Raw genomic sequence first — 22,930 nt, 5'->3', positions numbered from 1 at the left:
ATCAGCTGCGGTAAGGTAAACAAACAATTTTCTTTAAATGTTATTACTTATAAAAGCACACAACTTTTGATTTTTCTACGTAGGGAATCGATTGAACTTTATAATAGTAGTGTTATTTGGTGTCTGGATTAATCTTGGAATTTGTATATCAAGTTTACTTTCAAAATATTGTTTTTAAAATTTTTATTTTTATAATCTTTATATATATATATATATATATATATATTTAGTTTAGAACTTTGACTATCCAATTACCACTTTTCTGTAGACAATTTTACTGTGAACAAAATGGTGAAAGAATTATTAATTTATTACCTAAGGTTTTCTTTCTACAGCAGTTAGAGTAAAAGTCTACAAATTCGGTAAAATTAATTGCCGCCAGTAGGTGCTGCAGGTAGCGCATCAATTCCTTCCCCAATGGGTTAAGCGAGATATAGAGCTTGAAAGTAGTAAATTTTTCATCTTTGGTACCAATTCACAGGGAGAATGGGTAATGCGATTCTCACCAAAATTGGCATTCAGGTGTGGAAAAATAAGATAATAATCACTAACTACTGTCTAAAAATAGCTGTTTGTTTTTGGGAAAAATGTACCTGTATGTTGAAATTTAAAAAAATGTGATATGTAAACTTGTTTGGGTTGTGAATTCGTACCTTTGATGCCTTGCGCTGTCGGAGCACTACTCGTTGAAAGTGTGTACACTAACACCGGGGCTGTAGAGTGCTTTAACATCCCGTAATTATAAACATCTTTTAACATTGAAAGAATACGTTCATCGTTGTATTCTAAAGCCCCGGTGTTACTGTACACACTCTCAACGAGTAGTGCTCCGACAGCACAAGGCATTAAAGGTACGAATTCACAGCCCAAACGAGTTAACATATCTCATTTTTTTAAATTCCAACATACCGGTACAGATAATTTTTTTCCAAAAACAAACAGCTATTTTTTAAATAAAAAAAATTTTAATTTAAATTTTTTATAAAAAACCAAATTTTCAAAAATGTTAAAATTTTATAATTTTAAATAGTTAGTGATTATTATCTTATTTTTACACACCTGAATGTCAATTTTGGTGAGAATCGCATTACCCATTCTCCCTGTGAACTTGTACCAAAGATGAAAAATTTACTACTTTCAAGCTTTATATCTCGCTTAATATTCAAAATAAATAATTTTGTCTTATATATTTGTATCTCTAATTTTTAGTACAACTGAACAATAACAAAAAATACATAACATTTTTTACCAAACACCCTTAAGCTACATTATACCTATTTTAAGTATAAAAACACCTTTTTAATAAATAAACATTGTGTCTTAATTTTTAATTTGTATGTGGATAGGGCATGAGTTCTATTTTTCTGTACGTGTTTCTTTTTGTTCAATGTTTTATATTATACTTACTTCTAATGGTCGCATGCCTTTTTACAGAAGAAATAAACACATTTGCCATCCCAAATTATTAATTTTATATATCCTCATATCTTATAACCATAGTTTTTATTATAATTTTCTTCTGGTCAAGTTGAGGATATGTGGTGGGTTAGGTTGATCCGGCTATATTTGAAAATTTCAAAATGTATAGAAGACTTCACACTTTCCATCAACAGGCGTAGACTTTTTGATTGGTTAACTATTTTAACCTTTTAATCTGTTAACTTATAAAAAAGATTTTTTCTGGTCACTTGTTTGTAAAGTATAAACTCACTGTAAAATAATCTATCTATAACTGTCTGTCCAACCTTGCAGGTCATATTATAGATTAGATTACATTTTTACAATACATCATCATGGTGTGTACCTATTTTAAGGTGAAGGATGAGTGTATGAATGAATTATATGGAAACATTGTTACTGACTAAGATCAGATGGTTCTTAAGTCAAGATCATTTATTAATTTACTTGTTCTCAGGGTTGAACCAGTAACTTTCCGATTACAAGTAGAGCACTATGTCCACTCAGCTATTTATAGCATCAACTGCAATGCAGATCTCACAGCTATTAATGCAAGTACTGTATTGTGAGTTTGGAAAATCCTGACTGAAGAATTAATAAATGAAAATAACATTTCAATCACAATTCACTAAAATTACAACCTGTTTGTAGATTCTAAGATTGGACCAATGGGTGCTTTAGCAAAGGCAAAGAGCTAGCTAGTTTTTAATTCAAATAATGTAGTAGAACTTTTGATTTTTTACATCAACAAAATGAAGCGATTCATTGAGGCTGTCGCTGGATCATCTTCAGCAATCACTAAATATAAATAATTTAAACACAAGAATTCAATATTTGGAACGGTAGTACAAACAATGTAGGTTCTGAATAGCCGAAAACATCCCTTGATGTTGGGAGAGGGAAGTAAAACTACAGTCATTTAAAGCTTTATTAATTTACTTTTCTGCATGGTTGTATTCATTCATATTTTTTATTCAAATGTTATTATCTACCGGAATTACTATGGGCAACACCCATAACCATCTGGTTTTCTTATTCAACATTCATTTTCTTAAAGAGAACCAACAGAACCCTAACAATGAGTAGGTGTTCGGCCCTAGACTGATGAATATTATTTAAAATGTCTCTTTTCTTAACAAAATCCTTGTAAAATTCACAGACCTTTTCATGGTGTTCTTGGTTTTCTGGACACCCTTGGTTAACAATAGTCTCACCACATCACACTACAAGATGAAGTCCGTTGTAGCAGGTACATTGTTTCCTGTTGTGGGTCTGTATGGTCTGACTAATGTAGGAGGTTTCACTATTTTCTGCGGACTCACAGTTTCCTCTAGGGCAGGATGCGGTAGAGTGCTAGAGCGTAGATATTGTAGGAACCTGATGGTGTAGAAATATATCATCTCAATAATACTGATGACGCTGCAACCTAACACCAGTCCGAATATTCCTCCTACCATTGCTGTAAAATGCATAAAAACAAAGTTCGTCAGTAGTTTTCTGTTACATTTATGTTTACTGCTCTGAACTATAATTTTTTTATTATTAGAATATCAGTATTAAGTAATAAATACCCCCGCCGCAGCAAACCTGCAGACTAATTTCCATGCCTGAATTGATATACATTTAAATTTATTTAAATAACATTAGGTTAAACGTGTACCTAGGTTTGCTGCTACAGGGAGGCTAATAAAGTATGTTTTTTATTCAAATATTAATAGCTTAGTATACAATGAATAAATTTGCCAAGTTTGATCAAAATATATCCATAAACAAGCAAACTACAATATTTTACAATATTCTCCATAAGAATAACATAGGAATTTTGAATTTACAATTTTTTAAATTTTCTTCGTTACCAATAACTGCACATAAACACTTCAATATACTAATTTTTTTGGCTCTTTAAAATGGTCTAGAGAGAAATTGGGAAATTTTGTGTTTTGAGGGTCAAAAATGAGAAAAATCTATTTTTTACCCCATAAACCCCCGTTCCCATCGCCCGATCATGCTGGTTCACGAACTCATTCAAGTTTATCCTGCCTTACACCTTAGTATCTAAACTTTCCACCAACATGGAGTAAATTAGGCTATACAGAATCTCATCTAATATGAAATATTTTTTTAATAATAGAAATGGATCAATAATTTTTTTTATTTTTTTTACTGAATATACAACACAAACAACATACTATAGTTCGGCCGCTTAGAAAACGACCTGCGCGCTTATGCTAAACCAATGCTGGAGGAGGTCGCTTTCTAAGCGGCCGAACTATAAAATGTTCTACTATTATTTTATACATAGGAAAGGAAATTAGTGATAGTTGTTATTGCTATAATGTGTAGAACAAGAATTACAAATCATTGAATTATAAAAACACTTACCCAACTGGTGCTGTTGAGCGTAAGATGTTTGCCGTTGATGTCGCGATGTGATGTGGTCGTCGTAGAAAAGATGGACAACCACTTCATTCTTTGAGGCATTTCTTGTGCCACTAAACATAAAAAATAATGTTTAAAAAGCAGTAGCAATGAGTTTAGATATTTTTTTTTTACGTTGACACGTCAAAGTGGTGAGCGATGAATGTTGAATGAATTAGATGACAGCTTTGTTACTGACTAAGATCAGCTGGTTAATTATCTAGGACCATTTATTTTTCAGCCCAAAGATTAATACGTTTGTGGCGGGAGGCGTTTCCGTGTACCTCATGGCCATCCTCCCTGAAAGTTTAACATCACATCTTCCTTATCACTCACATTCTTACTAATAACGTCAGTTTCATCGTCACTTGTCCAATCACCTTCCCCGTCACTAAATACAGAGTCCGGATCATCTGGGTTCGACATTTCGCAAGAGAAACTAACACCAAAACAGTTGCGCAAGTGCTCAACCTTGACACTGATTAGTGACTTAGTTACTGAGAGCACCACGCCTACCGTCGAAGAAGCACTATCCACGTCCTCATAAAATATACAGTATATACTATTGAGCAGTGGGAAGTTTCAGATTTCTAGCTCAAATCCAGGCTTAAAAATAAATCATTGTAGCTTAGGAGCGAGCGCACCCATCAGGATGACATTAGGGTTCAGTGTAGAAGCGGTTGACCCCATGCTGCCACGAATGTGTTAAGAAGAGTTAAACATAAACATTTTTGCTTGCCTTCAAATCTAAAGATTCGTGGTTCTATTCTAAGCAAGATTGTTTGTAGACCCAGATGCCATTTGTCCTTGAGCTATCAATTAATGATGCTATCTAACAAACGGGTGACATTAGATAGTAACGATAGGTACCAGGATTTTGACCGTTCCCTTACAAAAATACTAGAAGAAAATTCAATTGGCGCATAAGCACAATGAAACAGCTGGGACCAGTTTCATACCACCATAAAGCTTCTGTATCTTCTCAGGATCAAAATGGCAACCTTCTGAATACTATTACCATTACAGTACTAGGTGAGCACCAATTGAGGTGTGGGTCAATATGGGCAATGGGGGCAAAGACCCCCTCTATAAGACCCAACAAATTTTTTCACAAATTGAAAATATTATGCAAAAACATCTATAAATATACAGTAGGTACATAAAGGAAAATTTGTTTAACTGACCATTTTGTACATACATTTTTAAAATATTCCAACAGAGGACCCTGAACCCCCCTTTTTATCAAGGATTGTGCCTCAAGTACCCCCATCCCCCCAATGGAACAGTTAGATGGACGCCCATTAATTGAGGTGAGTTCCAATTAACTGCTTAGCTTTAACAGTATTAGTTTAAAGTGTTCAATGCTATGTTATCAAAACAAACCTGGTGATTCCGTTGAACTGAGGTGCCTCTAGATCTCCCGTTGTTGATGAGATATCGTAACTGAAGTAGGTACATTCCTCCAGGCAGTCTATGTGAGAGCCTTGTATCATCACTGTTATGGTACTATCCGACTTATTGTCCCAGTCATCTGATAAAAAGACGATTTGTTATTACTTTTCTTGGTCTCCATACAGTGGTAATCCTAAACTGTATACGGGTCCGCTCATTGGTATCCACAGGGAGCCGAGCAGTTACTTGCCGAATCACAGGGTCAATGGGTGTTTTACTTTGTTACTCAGCGAACGTCAATGCTTGTTGCTTCTTGCTCCATGTCGGTCTTTTGCACACACCAAAGCAACAACAGACTGCTCAGTTAGTGACAAATGTGTGGGCATCTCTGCTCGGAAATTAGCAACTACTATTTAAGTAGCGGCAGCGGTAGTAGACCACTTGTCAAATATTCTTGCTCTGCGAGTGCCTTATGTTAGGAACCTGTCTAATACACTTGGCTCAGTAAAATCATTGACACTAGTGTCAATATAAACACTAGTGTTTTAATAGTCAATAGAAGCATTTATATATCCTTAAAAATATCTACATTAACTCTTGTATATTTTTTACATCCCATTATATTTCTATTCCAATAGATAAAACCCTAACAAAGTGTTGGTGGGTTATGTTTTGTGATGTGACAAATTTACCAGAACATTTGTTCATGAATTTGACTACATACGTTATGTTATACTTACTCGTGAATTTCTTCAAGCAGATGTGGTCTCCAAGTGAACACGTTTTTACATTATCTGAAAGAAAGAATACAGAATTGTATGAAATGTTTGACATGTTTTGATATTACTTTATTTTAACTTCTGTAATCAAAATAATCATCACAGCTTGCCAAGATAGATACTGGAGAGGATCTAGTGCTTGATATTAATCAGAAAGTTGTTGGTTAAACGTAGCATTAGCATTGAGATAAATAGCATGTTTGTAAATACCTACCAAAAAGAGTTAATTAAGAGGGTTCCACCCTCCAGCTGGTTACCACGCAAACATGGTCCTACAAAAAAGAACCTCGTGGCATTATTTAAGTGTTTATCAAGTTGAAATAAACGGTAAAATATTCACAAAGATCCAAACCATGGCCTCGATGAACTGAAACTTCGTAATTGTTTCTTTAAGTGTTTACCAAATATTTTTGAAAATCCGTAAATTAGCCTTTTTCTCATGTGATTTTAGCTTCAAGGGTTAAGCATAAATTTATTCTAATCCGTTGCAAACTCTGATATGTTAAGAGCACAAAAAGCACACAATCATTGGAAACAAATTAGTTTTAGAGTTTTGAGTGCTTGTACCATATACAGTAGAGGCATGTTTAGCCGCCATACTGAAATTCCTGGGTAGAACCCTCTTAAAAAATTACAAAAAAATCTATTCATTGTTTGTTCATTTCAAATGAAGTGTTTAAAAGATTCAAACATTGGTTTTACTCAGTTTTGGATAGTTGAAAGGCAAACAGTTGCAAGTCTCAATAACGGAGTCCATGCGAGCTTCTATCAGACAGTTCTTGAAGCTGTAGTAGGCAAAGTACTTGAGTTTGATCTCGTCGTGGAAGAAGCATTTGCGTAATGTAGGCGACAGCTCTCGTAATTCCTCAAAGCCGAATCGAGATTTTGGTGTGATACTGACAAAAGTCTCTCGACCAACGTCCAGCGTACTACGAACCTCCAGTCCACTGGGGTAGTCTATGTAGTTGTGAACCAAGACCTTGCAACACCACAAAAATATACAGTATAACTAACAATTAATTGTGAAAAACTATACCCTACTAGAGAGCTAATTAATTTAAAATTTTATTTTACTTTTCTTTATTAAAATCTGAGTTTACTGACTTCATCATCACACTAATGTTGATTAAAATTAGTTAAAATTTGCATCTTAGTAATTTTACACGCTTAATTACTTAATTAAGTATATAACTTTTAACTGGAATTATCTCCAAATTTACACCATTACAGCTTTTAAATTAAATTTAAATTTTAAAAACGGAATATTCTCTCCTATATATTTTATGTTGAATCAAGGATGCTATTTTGTTGGTGGTTGAATAAACCGTGGTAAATTTATAAGTATATTACAACAGAAATAGGTGTTTAAAAAATGCTAAATTTACACATCATATTACAGGTTTTAAAAGGTCGAGTTAGATATTACTTGTCAGCTCAAACAATGATGTTTAAAAGGAAGCTTTGTGAAAGCCATCATCCTCTGTAATTTTTGCTCTACTATAAGTTAAGCTAGCACACAACTTAGAGTATCTAATTAATACTTTTCAGGTATGATTTCCAAAGTCAATAATATATAGTCCTTTTTAAAATCCCTAAAAAATAAAAATTTGGGAAAGGGGCTTGGACTCTTCCCCTAAAGTGTTTGAGTGTTTTTCCACACAAAACTGGCATTGGCACTCACGTCTAGACCATTTAAAAAAATTGTCTCATTTAAATGTTATAAACCAGACAATATAAAGTGAAGCATACCAGTACCTTGATCCCTGCGCTGTGGTCTGTGGATGCAAAGTAGTCATTAACAGCTGGTTGCATTGTAACACTAACTCCTCTCTCTGGACCAGCTGAGAACGCATCCAGCTGATTAAAAGCGTTTCGGCGAGCGCGACTGGCTCGCACATGTCTGTACAGTTATGATTATGACCAAGTTTATATAAATAAAAAAATTACATAATCTGCTAAAACAGTAGCAGTAGGGGTTGGGGGGTACGTTTAATCCATTGAACTGATGTCGCGAAACTCAAAAGTTCGCGGACGGAATTTTACCCCCTGGTTTGTGACGTCACGTTTGCCCAGGGGGTAAAATTCCAGAGGGATAAAAATCCGCAACCCCCACTTAACCTGTTGTTTTGTGTTAACATTCTATTTTTGTTCAACGCTTGGATTTAACCTAAAACATGTTGTTTTTGTTTGAAAGACTAATTTTATATATGCTTTCTTGTAACTGTAGGAAAAATATAATGTGTAATAGGAGCGCAAAGTGCACATTGTTACACAAATAACAAATAACTATTGTCTACTTTTAAACCCCTAGACTTTTTTAAACAATATTTTAATTTGTGTTGGATATAATTTAGTCAAACTGCTAACCAACTAAAACTCCAAGATTTTGTTGGTTAATTTTTCTATCAGTGTTTTAGTCTACTTACATGAAAGGGGAGTTGTCCTGTGACGACATCTGATAATTAAAGGAACAACAGAAGCCAAAATGACTCTTTGATGTTTCAAAGATCTGCAGGCAATCTGCAAACTGGCCTCTGATCGTGCAAGAAACCAGCATTTCAGAGCAAGGCTGACTCAACTGCAAGCAAACCATCAACTGATTTCTTCTTTCTGAAAGACTGTGTGCAATTTTCAAAGATAATTGTAAATTCTAAAAGTTTTTCGCAACACTAAACACAGTAAGTAGCCTGCTGTAGCTGATTTGTAGACGAGAAAGTTGTTACAGTACTCACAGAAAAGAATTAAACTAAGCTGGAGTTTAATAAATTTACCGATCACAATCATGAAATTATTACCAGCACATAAAAATTTTTAAAATGGTACCGGTATGGAGTTTCATCAGAGTAGGCTCTCAACAAATCTACACACAGCAAAAATATATAAAAATGTGTAAAAATGTCTGTTAAGTAGAAAAATGGTTGCAAATGTGGTGCCAATGTGTGTCCTCCACGGCAGAAGTCAGGGCAATAACCGCTGCAGGCATGCCTGTGGTGAGATTGAAACCCTTGCACAATGCAATGCACATGCCCTTGGCTTCTGTCTGTTTGGTGAACTTCTAAGAAACACAAGGCACCACAAAATAAGAAATAAGTATGCAAATGCCTTCCGAAAAAGGTATAATTCATGGAAAGTGCATGAATTACACCGTCTTTCTTCTAACGGAAGCACCAGAGAGTAGATATTTTATTGATCGAAAGAGAAACAAACAAAGGGATAATTCTCGATCCAACAATTCGATTTGAAATAAACCTAAATCAACCTAATGAAGTAAATGAGGAAAAGAAAAAAAATTATGAATCTACCTTTGAAAATTTCAAGCAAAATTTCAAAAATGGAGGCGATTGGATTGTTTATTGGTTCTAGAGGAACATATTATCAAAAAGTTTTGTGATCTTTTGGAAACAATATGATTTGGACAGATCCTTTTTGAAAATTATTATCCATGAAACATTAAAAGGTTGAGTGTACCTATATTTTTTTCTGTGTCATTCGCAACCTTATTTTTTAAGGCAGATGTGTTTATTTTTATAAATAAATCCTTTTCTCTGTTGCTGGTAGTGTGGTGGAAAGTTAGTATGCAACACACCAGGAACAGAACGAAACTCCCATGAAATCTCACGCTCGGAAATCCTCGTAGGGAACTGTCATTTACCCTAAACACCTACCGACCTTGTAGCGTAATACTATTTGTACCTTGCTGAACTCTCACCTGATACATAGCTTCCTCAAAAGACTTGTTGTGGATGTCTAGAAGATGTTGTAGACGGAAAAGTCTCTGAGTTGAGATATTCATGGGAGAATCCTTGTTGTAGCCCATCACATAGAGAAACATCTTGGTGTCTTGTACTAAGTCATCAAAGTTTACATCTTCAGGCACTCCACCCAGCCTTCAGAAAGGGTTTATTACAGCCTTAAATAGTTGATAGTCTATAACCTGTCATAGAACGAATAACTAATAAGGGATAAAATAGAAATTTGATCTTAGCACAGTTTTGTGAGTGGACTTTTTATAACAATAAATTGGTGACAGCTGGCTCGTACGATGTCTACTTCAATATCCAAAAGACAATAATGATAACATTCTTCTAGTGATCAGAATGGTTTTTCTTTCTTGAGAAAAGTCAGAATGTTTTCAATGGTTCAAAACTAGACGCAGCTGTTTTTGATGATGATCGGTCTTTTAATAAACAATACTGGCCTAGAAACCTGCTGATCTTAGTCAGTAACAAAGCTGTCGTCTCATTTATTCAACCATTATTCACTTATCTTCGCCATACCATGGCGTGTTTAAGCGACATACACATCTAATTTAATTCAGACCTAAGACTTTGGACGTTGAGTTATAGGATGTTTTTTGTTGACTTGTGATACCTACTTTACCTTTAAATCGACCAATGTGTTTCACAGGACTTTGTCACAGCCGCAACTTACATGGATTTTATGAAGTCCATGGCTTTGGAAAGGAAGATGAGGTTGGAGTTGCAGAATGTTATCGCAGGGAATGGCAGAAGCCACGTTGGGTACTGGTGAGGTAGAATGCTCTCCCTGGTGGGAGTGTTGATGATGTCACCAAAGAAACTGATCATCAAGAGTAAGGCAAACACAAGCACCAGCATGGTCGCTACTATCCAGTAGGTCCTGATAAACGCAATTAATTAGTTGTGTTATATTTAATTTATCACAAAAATATCTAAGGTTAAAATGATTTGATGATTCCATTGCATTTATTTTTAGAAATGCATCCCAAAGCTCGGAAATTTAAAAAAATGTCATGTGAGTTCCTGTAACTCATACCACAGTACAGAGTATGCTTACTAAACGTTTTGGTAGTTAAATCTTTATTTTCCAAAAACAAAAACTGCTAAAAGTGATTTTAGAGAATATATGTTTATTTCAAACTGCATTACTTTTATTTAAATAACAAACTTACCTTTCACCAAAGGTGCGGTTTGGCTCAGTGATGTACTTTAGACCGTGTATTGATGTTTTGTTACAAAACTCCCTAGTAACTCTCGACAAAGCAATGGACACTCTGCTCTTTGATTGTTCACTCACACTCATTTCATTATGCATTTTCTAATTTTAAATACCGTATTTGGTTTTCCTTTACCTAGAAGGGGCCTGTAGTGATGTTGGAGTTGGATAGAAAATTATTTCCATACTCCTTCTACTGTAATATTATTGATTCAGGAGGGAGGGTCCAGTTATTAGTCCTGACAGCTACTCAAACATTTTATAAGCTAACATTAAGGCAAAGCAAACATTTGATAAGCTAAAAGTTAGCTTCACATATACACACCTCATTCCAGAATGGTTAAAAACTTATTTTTCAGCAGGTAGAGAAGTTCTCGTTCTCTAATAGATTTTTACGTGGTGAAAATTTCATTTCTCGGAACAAGCAATAACTTTTAACCAACAAAAGGTTTATATTTACTCTGATACAACTCTCAGAATAATCATTTGAACTTATATCTTATCTCAATATGGACATAGGGCATCCTGTAATCCCTATGTATCAAGATCATTGCATTCATTTGATAAATTATTGACCAAAGGGAAAGCCAACAAATTGTAGAGGGGATGCAAGCCATCGGTCTGGGGGTCAAGGAATAAGAGGGAAGTCTCAGATACATCTTGGTCTCAGGAAAATGTTTGAAAGTATAAGTGTTAAAAAAGAAAATTTTGTATTTTTTACAAATTGTATTTTGCACACAAAATTAGTCAATAAGGCCTCTTATACATTTTTGTTATACTGCAGTAAAAACAGCCCTTTACATGTGTTACTGTCCATACAAGTTGAATTATTGTACAAAATTGAACTCAACAATATTTTTAAAACAGTATAAGGCCTTTATTATATAGTGTTCTGGGCCTACTTTGCATTATAATGAGGATGTTTTCTGTATATTAAAACCAAAGTTATAAATATAGTGGGCTACATATTTTGGATTTTGAAAATATCCAAGGTCAATTCGTAATTTTGCAGCATGTGAAGGTGCATTTGGTCTAACTTGCAATGATTTAAAGATAAAACAACAGAGTATATTTGGGTCATCAAATCAATTTTGTTTACCTACCATTCTTCCAAATATTGGAAGTGGTTAAACACTACACACCCAAGGTTTCCCTCCGTCTCAGTTGGACTTTTAGGGCTTGTATATCCACTACAATTAAGTAACTTAACTCAATTAAACGAATATGTAAAGTATTTACTTTGAAAAAAACTGTTTACTTAAGCTGTTTACTAAATATACGTATTTTTACAAACATAAAATGACTCAAGAATACTACAGGGGTGCACCAAAGGATAAAGGGATTTTATATTTTTTCTGCCCTTACGTAAGTAAAATTAAGATTATGAGTTACTTTTTGTCATAAATTATTTAGCTCATCAGCATGTAAAACAGTTATAAAATACTATAGCTGCATATATAACCGTGTCTTGCAACTGGCTCAAAATGCAGGCAGAATAGACTTTTTTGGTTCCTTGAAAATGTCGTATAATGGTTGTATTTCATCCTCCATTTAATTTAGAAATGAAATTCAACGTACAGTACCACTTAACTTGATAACAACGTGGATTCTTGAATTGTGAATATTTATAGTCATGCACTGTGGATGCGATACTCCCTGGTGTGGATTAACGTCCGCACGAGTGAGTACTACGACTATCCGCAGTACTATCCTGATGCAAAAATGTGGTTCGGATTCCACTATAAACTGTAGTAAATTCAATTTGTATGAATAAGTTAATGATTTGAAAATAATTTGAACTAATGTTAGGGATTTAACTACTGTTGTAAATTGTACACGTTATAAGTGGCTTACATGTTGATAGTCACTTTTCTTTATGTTTAAATCTCTGTCTGTTGATATAAAATGTTGGTTGAAGAAAAACTTTCTCTAAAGCAGGGCAAAAAATAACATGTTAACCCTCGAGGAGGCGCTTCACCAGTAAAACAGGAGCGGGGCATGCAGAGTTTTATTCCGCAACACTAAATAGCACAAATTTTACCCATTTTACTTGTTGTTATACCGAAATAACGAAATATTATATGTAAATGTTGAATAACCTAATCAGAAACCTAATTTCTTTGTTAATAACATTATTTTGTTTAACTTTTATATGAGTAATATTTAAAATATCATATTGAGCAATTTTCTATTATAAAGGTATGTTACGAGGGAGGGCGTGTGTGGAATTTTGTTCCGCAATAATACAATTATACATGTACATATTTGATAATAATTATAAATGAAATAATACATTTAAACATGTTTATAATTTTGTGTGTATAAAATATATACGCAGTTTGACAATAGCGCATAAGAAATAAACTCTGCGCAAAGGAATTACGCGATAGGGCGCATGTGGAGTAAACCTCCGCAAACTGACACCGCACCACTAAATTGCAACTGACAACAAAATGAGGAGGAATTTGGGGGTAAGAATAGCTTAGGGGCATTCCAAGGATGAAGTCCGTGTGAAGTGTAGAGCTGGACACGACTGCCGACACCCATTACGCATTATATTAACAATAGCTTATTCCCTATATGGGAAATTCGCAAAAAACTACAAGTGCGGAGGAAAACTCCACAAGCGCCCGCTCGAAGGTTAACTGAAAAAAAAAAACAGTGCTGAGATTTTCTATCATTTCAGCCTCTGGATTGCTTACATAATCAAATAAATAGTAAACTCTTACCTTAGCAATCCTTATTATGGTTGTCTGATATTAATTTCAAACCCGTAGGTTCATCTTAAACTTCCGACTGAAGATGAACCTACGGGTTCGAAATTAATATCGGACAACCATATTAAGGATTGCTAAGGTAAGAGTTTACTATTTATTTGCTGAGATTTTGTCGCCTAGTGGCTGTGGTGGTGATAATTGGTGGTGGTGCTGTGGATGGTAATTTTTAATGATTCTCAATCATTTTAATTTATCAGAATTTAAAAAGTATTTAAAAAATAACATTGTGTAAATATTAACCTGTCAAAATAAAAAGTGGAAATTTATATTGTCATTTTAGGTTTTACCATTGACTATATAACACTACGTGTAGTGTTATACAGTCAATGGTTTTACGTAGATATTTTAAACATGTTTGTGTACAAAAATTGTTTTATTGTTAACTAACACTTTTGAAATTGAGCTATGATTTTGGCCCAAGAGGTTGTGAAGGGAGCCTTGGCCAGTTACAAGGTTCTAGAATACGTAATTAAGTGAGATATTTATTATATGGACTATTAAAAAGCAAAGATTATTGGAAAGTTTATTAAAAGATATTTAAGACTCCCCTGTTTTACTGGGGGGTATACCCCAGACCCCCGGAAAGTCCGGCGCCACTAGCTGCCACCCAGTGAAAATCCCTTAAAATAATATGCTCTGCTCTAAAGTGTGCAGGTAGTCTCTAAAAATACAGTTGAGAGTCCAAGTGGTTGTAAAGAGAAACCAAAATTAATATTATACACCATAACATAATATCCCAGCAGTCAGCAGCGCCACCGTATGGTTCCAAACCAAAGCCATCAACCCGAAACATATGAGTGAAAATTTAAAAACGTACGTTTTCATTTCCCTGGCCTTTTACTTCGTAGATACTGGATTTATAGTTTATTATTATGTGTTTTAATATTTTTTGGGATGGGGGCAACATGTTACACACATTTATTTGGTTTTAAATAGGTTCTAGGTATTTTTTTCGTATTTTTAAAGTCTCAAAATTCACGACCATGACGTGTCCCTAGGGTACATTTTCCAACTTTCACGCTGTTTTTAGACTAATTATTCATGCCGAAATATATAAAGCCATATTTTTATGTCATCAATGGTTATTAAACTTACAAAAAAAGCATATTATAATTTTATTGTCATTGCAAACTGACTACCATGACAAAATAAGTCTGTCCCTCGATTTGGCGTCACGACCAATTGGGAAAAAATTTCAACTTTGGAGCACGACAGTGGCAAGCCTGGTGTCGATGGAGTCAGTTGGTTTGAGAGACTAGTTCGGGGTGTACGTCAGGATTGTAGTGCCGGTCGTTACGAGTTGAAAGGAGGAATTACAAGATTAATAAAGGAAAGATCGTGTTTTTTTGTAATTTTGGTGTGTCCATGACCGTACGTAGTCATTCGATGAAGTAGACATGGTGTTAATTTTTGTTTATAAGATATTTCAATTGCTAGATTAACCTAGAAGTCCACTTTGTATCCTCGAACATGAGGTGCAGGGCTACCGCCAGAACAGAGCCAAATAACACGTAATTTCACAACCAAAGTTTCACGACCATCGCGGGTTTTTTCACGACCAATCCAGCCTTATGGATTATAGTGTGTTTGGTCGTGACAATAACTTTAATATAATTGTAAATTGAACAGTTTAGTTAAATTGAAACACATGTTTTTATTATAACTAACAGTATAATTGAAGGATTGCTTAGAAAGATTTAAATTATTCCAGACAATTCACGACCGTACCGCTTGTCCCTGACCATCACGTTTATGATTTCTATCATAACAATTTCAAAAATTAAAATATCGTCATATTTCAATGTTTTATACACAAAAGAAGCACACCTCTATACAAACATAACGATTTTTCGGGTCTCAGGTAAGTTTTTTCGTAGTTATACAAACTTAAAAAGATTTTATTGGCTTTTTTTCAATTTTTTGAGTTTTTTTATTTTTTTCTAATAAAGACCAAATATACCAAAAGCTTAGTGACCTTTTTATTGTTTAATGGTCATAAAAGTAATTTAGTTTATAGCAAAACATAGTTATAAAAATAATATTAACCATTTTTAATATTCATTTAAACGTCCGTTATGGTCGTGACAGGATTTTGTGTTTTTCTACTAAAGATGCTCTTTTAAAAAATAACTACCAAAGATATTGCGTTACCATGGACATTTTATGAAACTTCAAATGTTAATGAAATAAAAAAATAATAAAAGTTTTGAAAAAAGGGGAAACAAACTTGCAAAGTGCTTTTCCTGAAAACGTACGTTTTTAAATTTTCTCTCATATACTGTAACTTAATTTGTTTGAGAATAGATTGGTGTAAAAATATATGAATTTGTTCAGTATAACGAAGATTGGAGGATCCCATGGTGGAAGTTCCACCATGGGAGGATCCAAAGAACAGAGATACAGTAGCTAAGGAAAATACATGAACACCCCATCTATAGTGGCGCCTAGAGTGGCACTGACCAAAAAGTATGTGTACATGTGGGCACTTCCCATAAATCTAAGGTAATAGAATTGATGATCTCTTTATGTATACAAACCGTTACATCAAGAGGATCCAAGAGGATTGTCGTTTTGTTAATTTCTGACTTAGCCTATTACTTTATAATGTTGAATGGCGAATGGCCCAATAAAATTTTGATTTTGATTTGATTTGTTTAATGTATAGCCTATACTCAATAATCCTGTTAATCGTTCTAAATTGGTTTACCGAGGAATATCGTCGAACAATACAGTGCTAGAGAGGAGGCTAATGGTGATAGTTTTCAATAAAGACAGTGAGTTCAATATTGTTGATTAAAAAATAAATAAACTTGTCATTATTACATGTATGACCCATGGTGGAAGGTAAGACCATTGACTATATATATTTGTTTGTGCTATGCGGCTATGCTGACATTCTGGCTTTCCCAATCCAGAGGCGTAAAATTACAAGATTCTTCTAGATTGTTCCTCTGTGTTCCTGTTTTTCATTGTGGAGCCTTCCAGAACACTCTTGAACGATCCAGAAGGCTACGCTTGAACACATAAATACGACGATCGGCTGCTAACCGCCATTGAGTTTGAAGTGTTTCACGCGTTGTCACGTCTTGACTGTCAGTGTTGTTACCGGTTTATATATTTTCGACTTGTACTTCAGCGTTCTGCAAGTTCTTCTGATAACTACAACACAGTTGACGAGGTAAGTTTAATAAATTATTCAATCATTCGTACCACTTATTGGCATTACCTACAATATAGGCCTACAGAATTCGGTATCAAACTTATTTCATGTTGAAAGTTGCCACTCTTTTAGACTTCATGCTCTGCCAAGTTAGCCTGTCCTCTTTTTACTATAATTTTTACCTAGCCCCGACCCAACTAACGTTTAATCTAGACTGTTGCATTATTTAATAGGCTTAATTACTTAACTTTAAAATAAAGATGTAAGAATGCGGGGCGTGTGTGGATTGGAGTGATATTTTAGGCTTACACCTGATTTTTGCAAATTACCTGATGCAACAAGTTAACCCATTGGGGAAGGAATTAATGCGCTGCCTGCAGCACCCTCCAACCAAACTTGGTGATGGTGAAAAAATCTCATGAAGATTTAAGTTAGGGCCTACTATTTGAATCGATAGTTTCAATCAATATTAAGTTAGCGTAGCCCTGTTAAGAAACTGTACCTAATTCTAACAACAGATGTAGCCTACAGTTAAGAAGTAGGGTAATGGCATTCAAAGCAAAATCTTTGACAAAAATGTAAAGTTTACGATGGGATTTGAAACTTGTGTGAACCTGGCAATAAGTAGTGCGCGCGCACGATAAAATCTATTGCTGGACGTATTGCGGAAAAATACGTCTGCGAGCAATATTAACGATGATGTCAACAGATAGAGGACACTTCAACGGACCCAACAGTATCAACATCATGTACCTGGGGGATTTTTTATGGGGGGTAAAACCAGCAATAAGTAGTGCGCGCGCCCGATAAAATCTATTGCCAGCCGTATTGCGGAAAAATACGTCCGCGAGCAATATTAACGATAATGCCAACAGATAGAGGACACTTGGCAACACTCCGCGGTCGTATTTTCCCGCAAAACGGCCGGCAATAGATTTTATCGGGCGCGCGCACTACTTATTGCTGGTTTTACCCCCCATAAAAATCCCCCAGGTACATGATGTTGATACTGTTGTGTCCGTTGAAGTGTCCTCTATCTGTTGACATCATCGTCAATATTGCTCGCAGACCTACGTTTCCGCAATACGGCCGGCAATAGATTTTATCGGGCGCGCGCACTACTTATTGCTGGTTTTACCCCCCATAAAAAATCCCCCAGGTACATGATGTTGATACTGTCTTGTCCGTTGAAGTGTCCTCTATCTGTTGGCATCATCGGTAATATTGCTCGCGGACGTATTTTTCCGCAATACGGCCGGCAATAGATTTTATCGGGCGCGCGCACTACTTATTGCTGGTTTTACCCCCCATAAAAATCCCCCAGGTACATGATGTTGATACTGTCGTGTCCGTTGAAGTGTCCTCTATCTGTTGGCATCATCGTTAATATTGCTCGCGGACGTATTTTCCGCAATACGGCTGGGTCATTCCACATCAAATCATCCAGGCCATGTCACCCACCTCAAATTTGATGAAACTTGGAGGTTATGATCTTCCTACTAAGATATGAAAATATTCCAAATTTCAACTCTTTATCTCAAACGGTTTTTGATTTATAGCATTTTAAACTTTTGGAAAAATGGACGTTTTCGCTCTCTCCGAGACTTAGAACGGCGAATATTGTAAAATTTCAAAAAGCTGTAACTTAGGCATTTATAGTTTAAATCTTATGAAAAAAATCAGTATTATCAAGTTAACTATGCTGAATATAGGGGAAAATATGACATTACTCTAGCTACATTCAATTAATAAATAAAATACCCCCGCCGCAGCAAACCTGCAGACTTAGCGAATTTCCATTTGCCTGATTGGATTTAAACTAAAATGTCTCCTTAAAAATATCACATTTAGCCTATTCCAAGTTTAAACAGAATTACTGTAGTTCAATGAGTACTTAGGTTTGCTGCAACAGGGAGGGTAAAATGTTTTTTTTTATGTAAAATGTTAAAAGGTACTGTGGTTTAGTAAGAAATTAATGTATTTTCCAAATTTGATCAAAATATGTTCATAAACAAGCAAACTACAACAGTTGACTTATTCTCCATAACAATAACATGAGAATTTTAAAATTACAATTTTTTTGAATTTTCTCCGTAACAATTAGGCGCATAATAACGCTTCAATATACTAAATTATTTGTTTTTTTAAGCTCTACAAAATGGTTTAAAAAGAAATTGTGAAATTTTGTGTTTTTAGGGTCAAAAATGGAAAAACCCTATTTTTACCCCATAAAACCCCCATAAACCCCCGTTCCCATAGTCCGATCATGCTGGTTCGCGAACTCATTCAAGTTTATCCTGCCTTACACCTTCAAACCAAATTTTATCAAAATCGGACAAAAATTACTCAAGTTATCGTGCGGATGGACACATATATATATATATATATCTCTATATATAGATATATAAAAATTTGAACGAATGGTGTTTTTGGCCTCTGGGGACATCAAAATGAAAAAGTAAATCGGTCCCGGGCTTAGGTCTTACCATGAGACCTACGGTAATAGCTACTTCCCTATAGGGAAATTCGCTAAAATAAAATGAATTTTTGCAATCATAATAATATATATATTTATTTATTAATAAACTTCATCAAATTATTAAATATTTTAACCAAGGTGACACCACGGTAGGTAGGCCTACTCTATGTACCTTTGAGGTATTTATTGCTTAAAACTTAAAACAAAAATTTGAAAGAAAGCATGCTCATTAAAACAAGTTTTGACATAAGAATTTTCACCTGAAAAAGATATTGGACATGTGCCAAAACACATTACAACAAAAACAAATTGACATGAATAATTAAAAAAAAAAACATGAATAATTTAACCTATTTACCATTTTTGATGATCAAATCAACCATTTATATAACCAGATTAAGTGTTCTGTATAGCTCCTTATTAGTTTATTACAATTACTTTGATAAAAATGAATAATTTGCCTCATTTTTGTCTTGCATTTTTTAACTCCTCTTCTTAAACATTTGTAAATTTTAGATTAACTTCCTGTACAACAGTCTCTGGAAAGTAGTAAACTCTTCCTGTGGCCTAAAGTGATAGCCAACCTTAAAATTATTGTTAATTGCTTTGTGCTTGATCATTGAATAATAAATTATTTAAGTTAACTAAATAAAATATAAAGAAATGTGTTTTTTGCTTGAGGTGATTTACACATTAGCAGTACAAAATTAATAAGACATGTTAGGTAGGCTTAAATCAGTCCTAAAAACACCTCATAAGGTTTTCAGCCCACTAGAACTTCTTAGAGACTGCACTGTATTAACTTAACAGTTCCCTTGGGTCACAACTAACTACTATATAGAAGAAAAACATGGTACAGGAACTGTGGTACGGTAATTAATATTCTCAACCCAAGAAAAAGTTAAATCTCATCTTTACACAATCACAATATTGTTGACTTGGGGCACACGGTAACCTGATAAAACGAGTGTCAATTTTAATCGACTAGTAGACCTATAACAAACATTGAGGGAGATTTGTTTGGTAAATAGGAATCTTATTTTACGTCTTAAATATATCTGTTATAATCTATTATTTATTACGTCTCTAACGATACGCTATCCTAACTATCAGTGAGGCAAGAATCATATAAGTTGCGGTTGCCATCCAAGTAATCAATAGTGTTTAAGTGTTGTGCCACTGAACAAAAAAGTTGTAAGTATTTTTAAAATAGAATGAAAATGTTTCAGATGTCGATCCTGCCATACTTGCTGAATGACCTGCTCCAGGAGGCACAGAGGCCCTCGCTCCACGACCAGCACTTCGGTCTCGGATTGCTGCCGAGTGACCTAATCCAGCCCGAGGTTTCTGTGTTGTCCATGCCACTACGATCCGGCTACATGCGGCCCTGGCGCACTGCTAGCGGAGCTCTCAACAGCGGCACATCCTGCATCGCCAGCGACAAGGACACGTTCAGGATCAACCTGGACGTGCAGCAGTTCCGTCCTGAAGAGCTGAGTGTGAAGATAGTCGATGATTTCATTGTCATCGAAGGTAAACATGAGGAACGTAGCGACGAACACGGTTTCGTATCACGCCAGTTCACCCGGCGATACAAGCTCCCAGCTGATGTCAACAGAGAGGCTCTCAAGTCACACTTGTCCTCTGACGGAGTGCTGCAACTCGAGGCTCCTAAGGTGCAGAAGGACACTGCCAAAGGAATCTCCATTCCTATCACCCAGACCAACAAGCCAGCTGTGAAACAGGCTCCCAAGACTCCAACTGCTGAACAGAATGGCGAAAAGATGGAGAGTTAAACTTGTAGCAATCTACTCAAGCAATGAATTCAATAATGTTTTGAACTTTAGTGCTCTCTAACTTTCACGTTTATGTTCCTCCTTTGTATTTTTAGTGTGTTAAGTCCTGATGTGCTATGTCACTTTTTCACTCGACGTTTGTAAGACTGAATGTAAGACTTAATTTTTGTATTTAGTTTAGAAAGTTTTTTTTAGCTTAATAAATTAGTGCTCAAATATCTGTGTGAATTTCAATTATTACCTGAGTTCTTAGTTGCAAAAAATTTTAGTTACAGTCATTTGATGCTTGTTGGGCAATATTCTTAAATTGTTATGGCAGATTTTAAAAATTTGTATTCTAAATGTTAGGGAGGCTGTTGTGAATGTTGCTGAAAGGTGACTGTGCACAAAAACCAAGTGACCAGTAGCCTAAAATTAGTCTTTTATGGTTGTGGTCTGATAAATTATTTGGTTAATATCTGGAAGTGAAAAGTACCATGGACAAAAAGTACTAACTAACTAGTGCTAACACTATCTTCTTTGGGAAAATTATCAAATATCTAGATAGTCCAAACTTATTTATCAAATCATTAGAGCCTCCTTACAAATTATTCATTTTTCAGGTGAAAAAATTCTCAGAGAACACTTCTCTTCATGGATTCAAATATGCTGTTAGCAAGAAAATAACTTCCAAGCAAAGGTGTTTTTCAGATATTCTCTTTTTTAATCACAAATTTTGATATCCCTCCAAAAGATAAGTTTTTATCCATAGAAGGTATTATCTCTGCTACTACTACCTAACCTACTGTTTTTTTTTTTTTTTTACTGTGCTGTTCAAAGTACAACCTTTATTAACATTGATCTACTGAATTTGACTTGGGCTAACCAAAACAAATCACACGAGTGGAATTAAATATGTAATGTATTGTTTTTTTTTATTAGTTGGGATTCAGGTTTTTTTATATGTAAGGTATGATATTCCTCTAGAAGAAAAACATGACACATTTTATTTAGATGTTAACAAAAGCAGTTATGGGAATTATCTGAGAGTAAACTAGCCATATCCATAATTGAATTTCACTCAGCAACAAACAATGGAATCCTTGTAATCATTTCTCCATTAAAAAAAAATATATATCAATTGTGAATGTCTACATCCTACATTTATAGTTAGACTTAGGCTAGGTTTAATAATAAATTGAAGTAGTTCTTGTGTATGATCTTTTATCAGATTCATATGGGTGGTTACAATGACTGTGGCAGTGGGTCTGACAGCCTACTGGCTATGGCAAGCTTTGGACTTCACCGTCAACAATAAAACCGTTGCCAACATTGACACAATGCAATTCCCTATAGGACAAGTACATTTCCCCGCGGTGACCGCTTGCAGTTTCAACTTGGTTAGCCGGAGAGCCGCACTTAGACTTCTTGGTAATTGGTAAGATCAAAAACCTTACCAAGTCAATAGTGAGGACACTATTCAACATTACTGTAATTTGTTTGGGGTACTGTATAATTTACTATCTAGTGTGCTTAAAAGTCTTAGAGTAAAGACTGTGTAAAGTCGCCGACAGAGACATCTTTTCTCAAACTTTTATTGACTATTGAGTGAGTAATTGTAGTAGTTAACGTTTACGAGCTCTGTTTCAAAGCCCGCTAGGAGCTTGTATTCTAGCCTTTATTGAAATTTTATATTCTTAACTTTAATTGTTTAACTA

At 34.8% G+C, this 22,930-nt stretch overlaps 2 protein-coding genes across 2 annotated transcripts; one reads left to right on the top strand and one right to left on the bottom strand.

Moving 5' to 3' along the window:
* Window positions 1-2,681: 2,681 nt before the first annotated feature.
* Window positions 2,682-11,108, bottom strand: LOC128985223 (sodium channel protein Nach-like). The gene is made up of 10 exons (XM_054404611.1): window positions 10,978-11,108; window positions 10,479-10,685; window positions 9,757-9,934; window positions 8,474-8,625; window positions 7,803-7,947; window positions 6,750-7,026; window positions 6,009-6,062; window positions 5,260-5,407; window positions 3,841-3,950; window positions 2,682-2,917 (listed from the first exon to the last, which is right to left on the bottom strand). The coding sequence occupies exons 1-10, from the start codon at window positions 11,106-11,108 to the stop codon at window positions 2,682-2,684; spliced, it is 1,638 nt and encodes a 545-aa protein (XP_054260586.1).
* A 5,733-nt stretch (window positions 11,109-16,841) lies between these two features.
* On the top strand, window positions 16,842-21,435 carry LOC128986237 (alpha-crystallin A chain-like). Its single transcript, XM_054406476.1, has 2 exons — window positions 16,842-16,976; window positions 20,667-21,435. The coding sequence occupies exon 2, from the start codon at window positions 20,667-20,669 to the stop codon at window positions 21,231-21,233; it is 567 nt and encodes a 188-aa protein (XP_054262451.1). The 5' UTR covers window positions 16,842-16,976; the 3' UTR covers window positions 21,234-21,435.
* The last annotated feature ends 1,495 nt before the right edge of the window (window positions 21,436-22,930 follow it).

This window comes from Macrosteles quadrilineatus, unplaced genomic scaffold (assembly GCF_028750875.1).
Source record: "Macrosteles quadrilineatus isolate MER2022 unplaced genomic scaffold, UCM_ALF_1.0 Scaffold_2__2_contigs__length_208266976, whole genome shotgun sequence".
NCBI lineage: Eukaryota > Metazoa > Arthropoda > Insecta > Hemiptera > Cicadellidae > Macrosteles > Macrosteles quadrilineatus.
This window is presented reverse-complemented; position numbering and strand designations above follow the sequence as displayed.

Coding starts and splice junctions, on each gene's coding strand:
- LOC128986237 (XM_054406476.1), top strand. CDS start 20,667: ATGTCGATCCTGCCATACTTGCTGAATGACCTGCTCCAGGAGGCACAG.
- LOC128985223 (XM_054404611.1), bottom strand. CDS start 11,108: ATGAGTGTGAGTGAACAATCAAAGAGCAGAGTGTCCATTGCTTTGTCG. Junction 9,935..10,478: donor ATGGACTTCATAAAATCCAT/GTAAGTTGCGGC, acceptor CCCTTTCTGAAG/GCTGGGTGGAGTGCCTGAAG. Junction 5,408..6,008: donor CTGCTTGAAGAAATTCACGA/GTAAGTATAACA, acceptor TCTTTTTATCAG/ATGACTGGGACAATAAGTCG.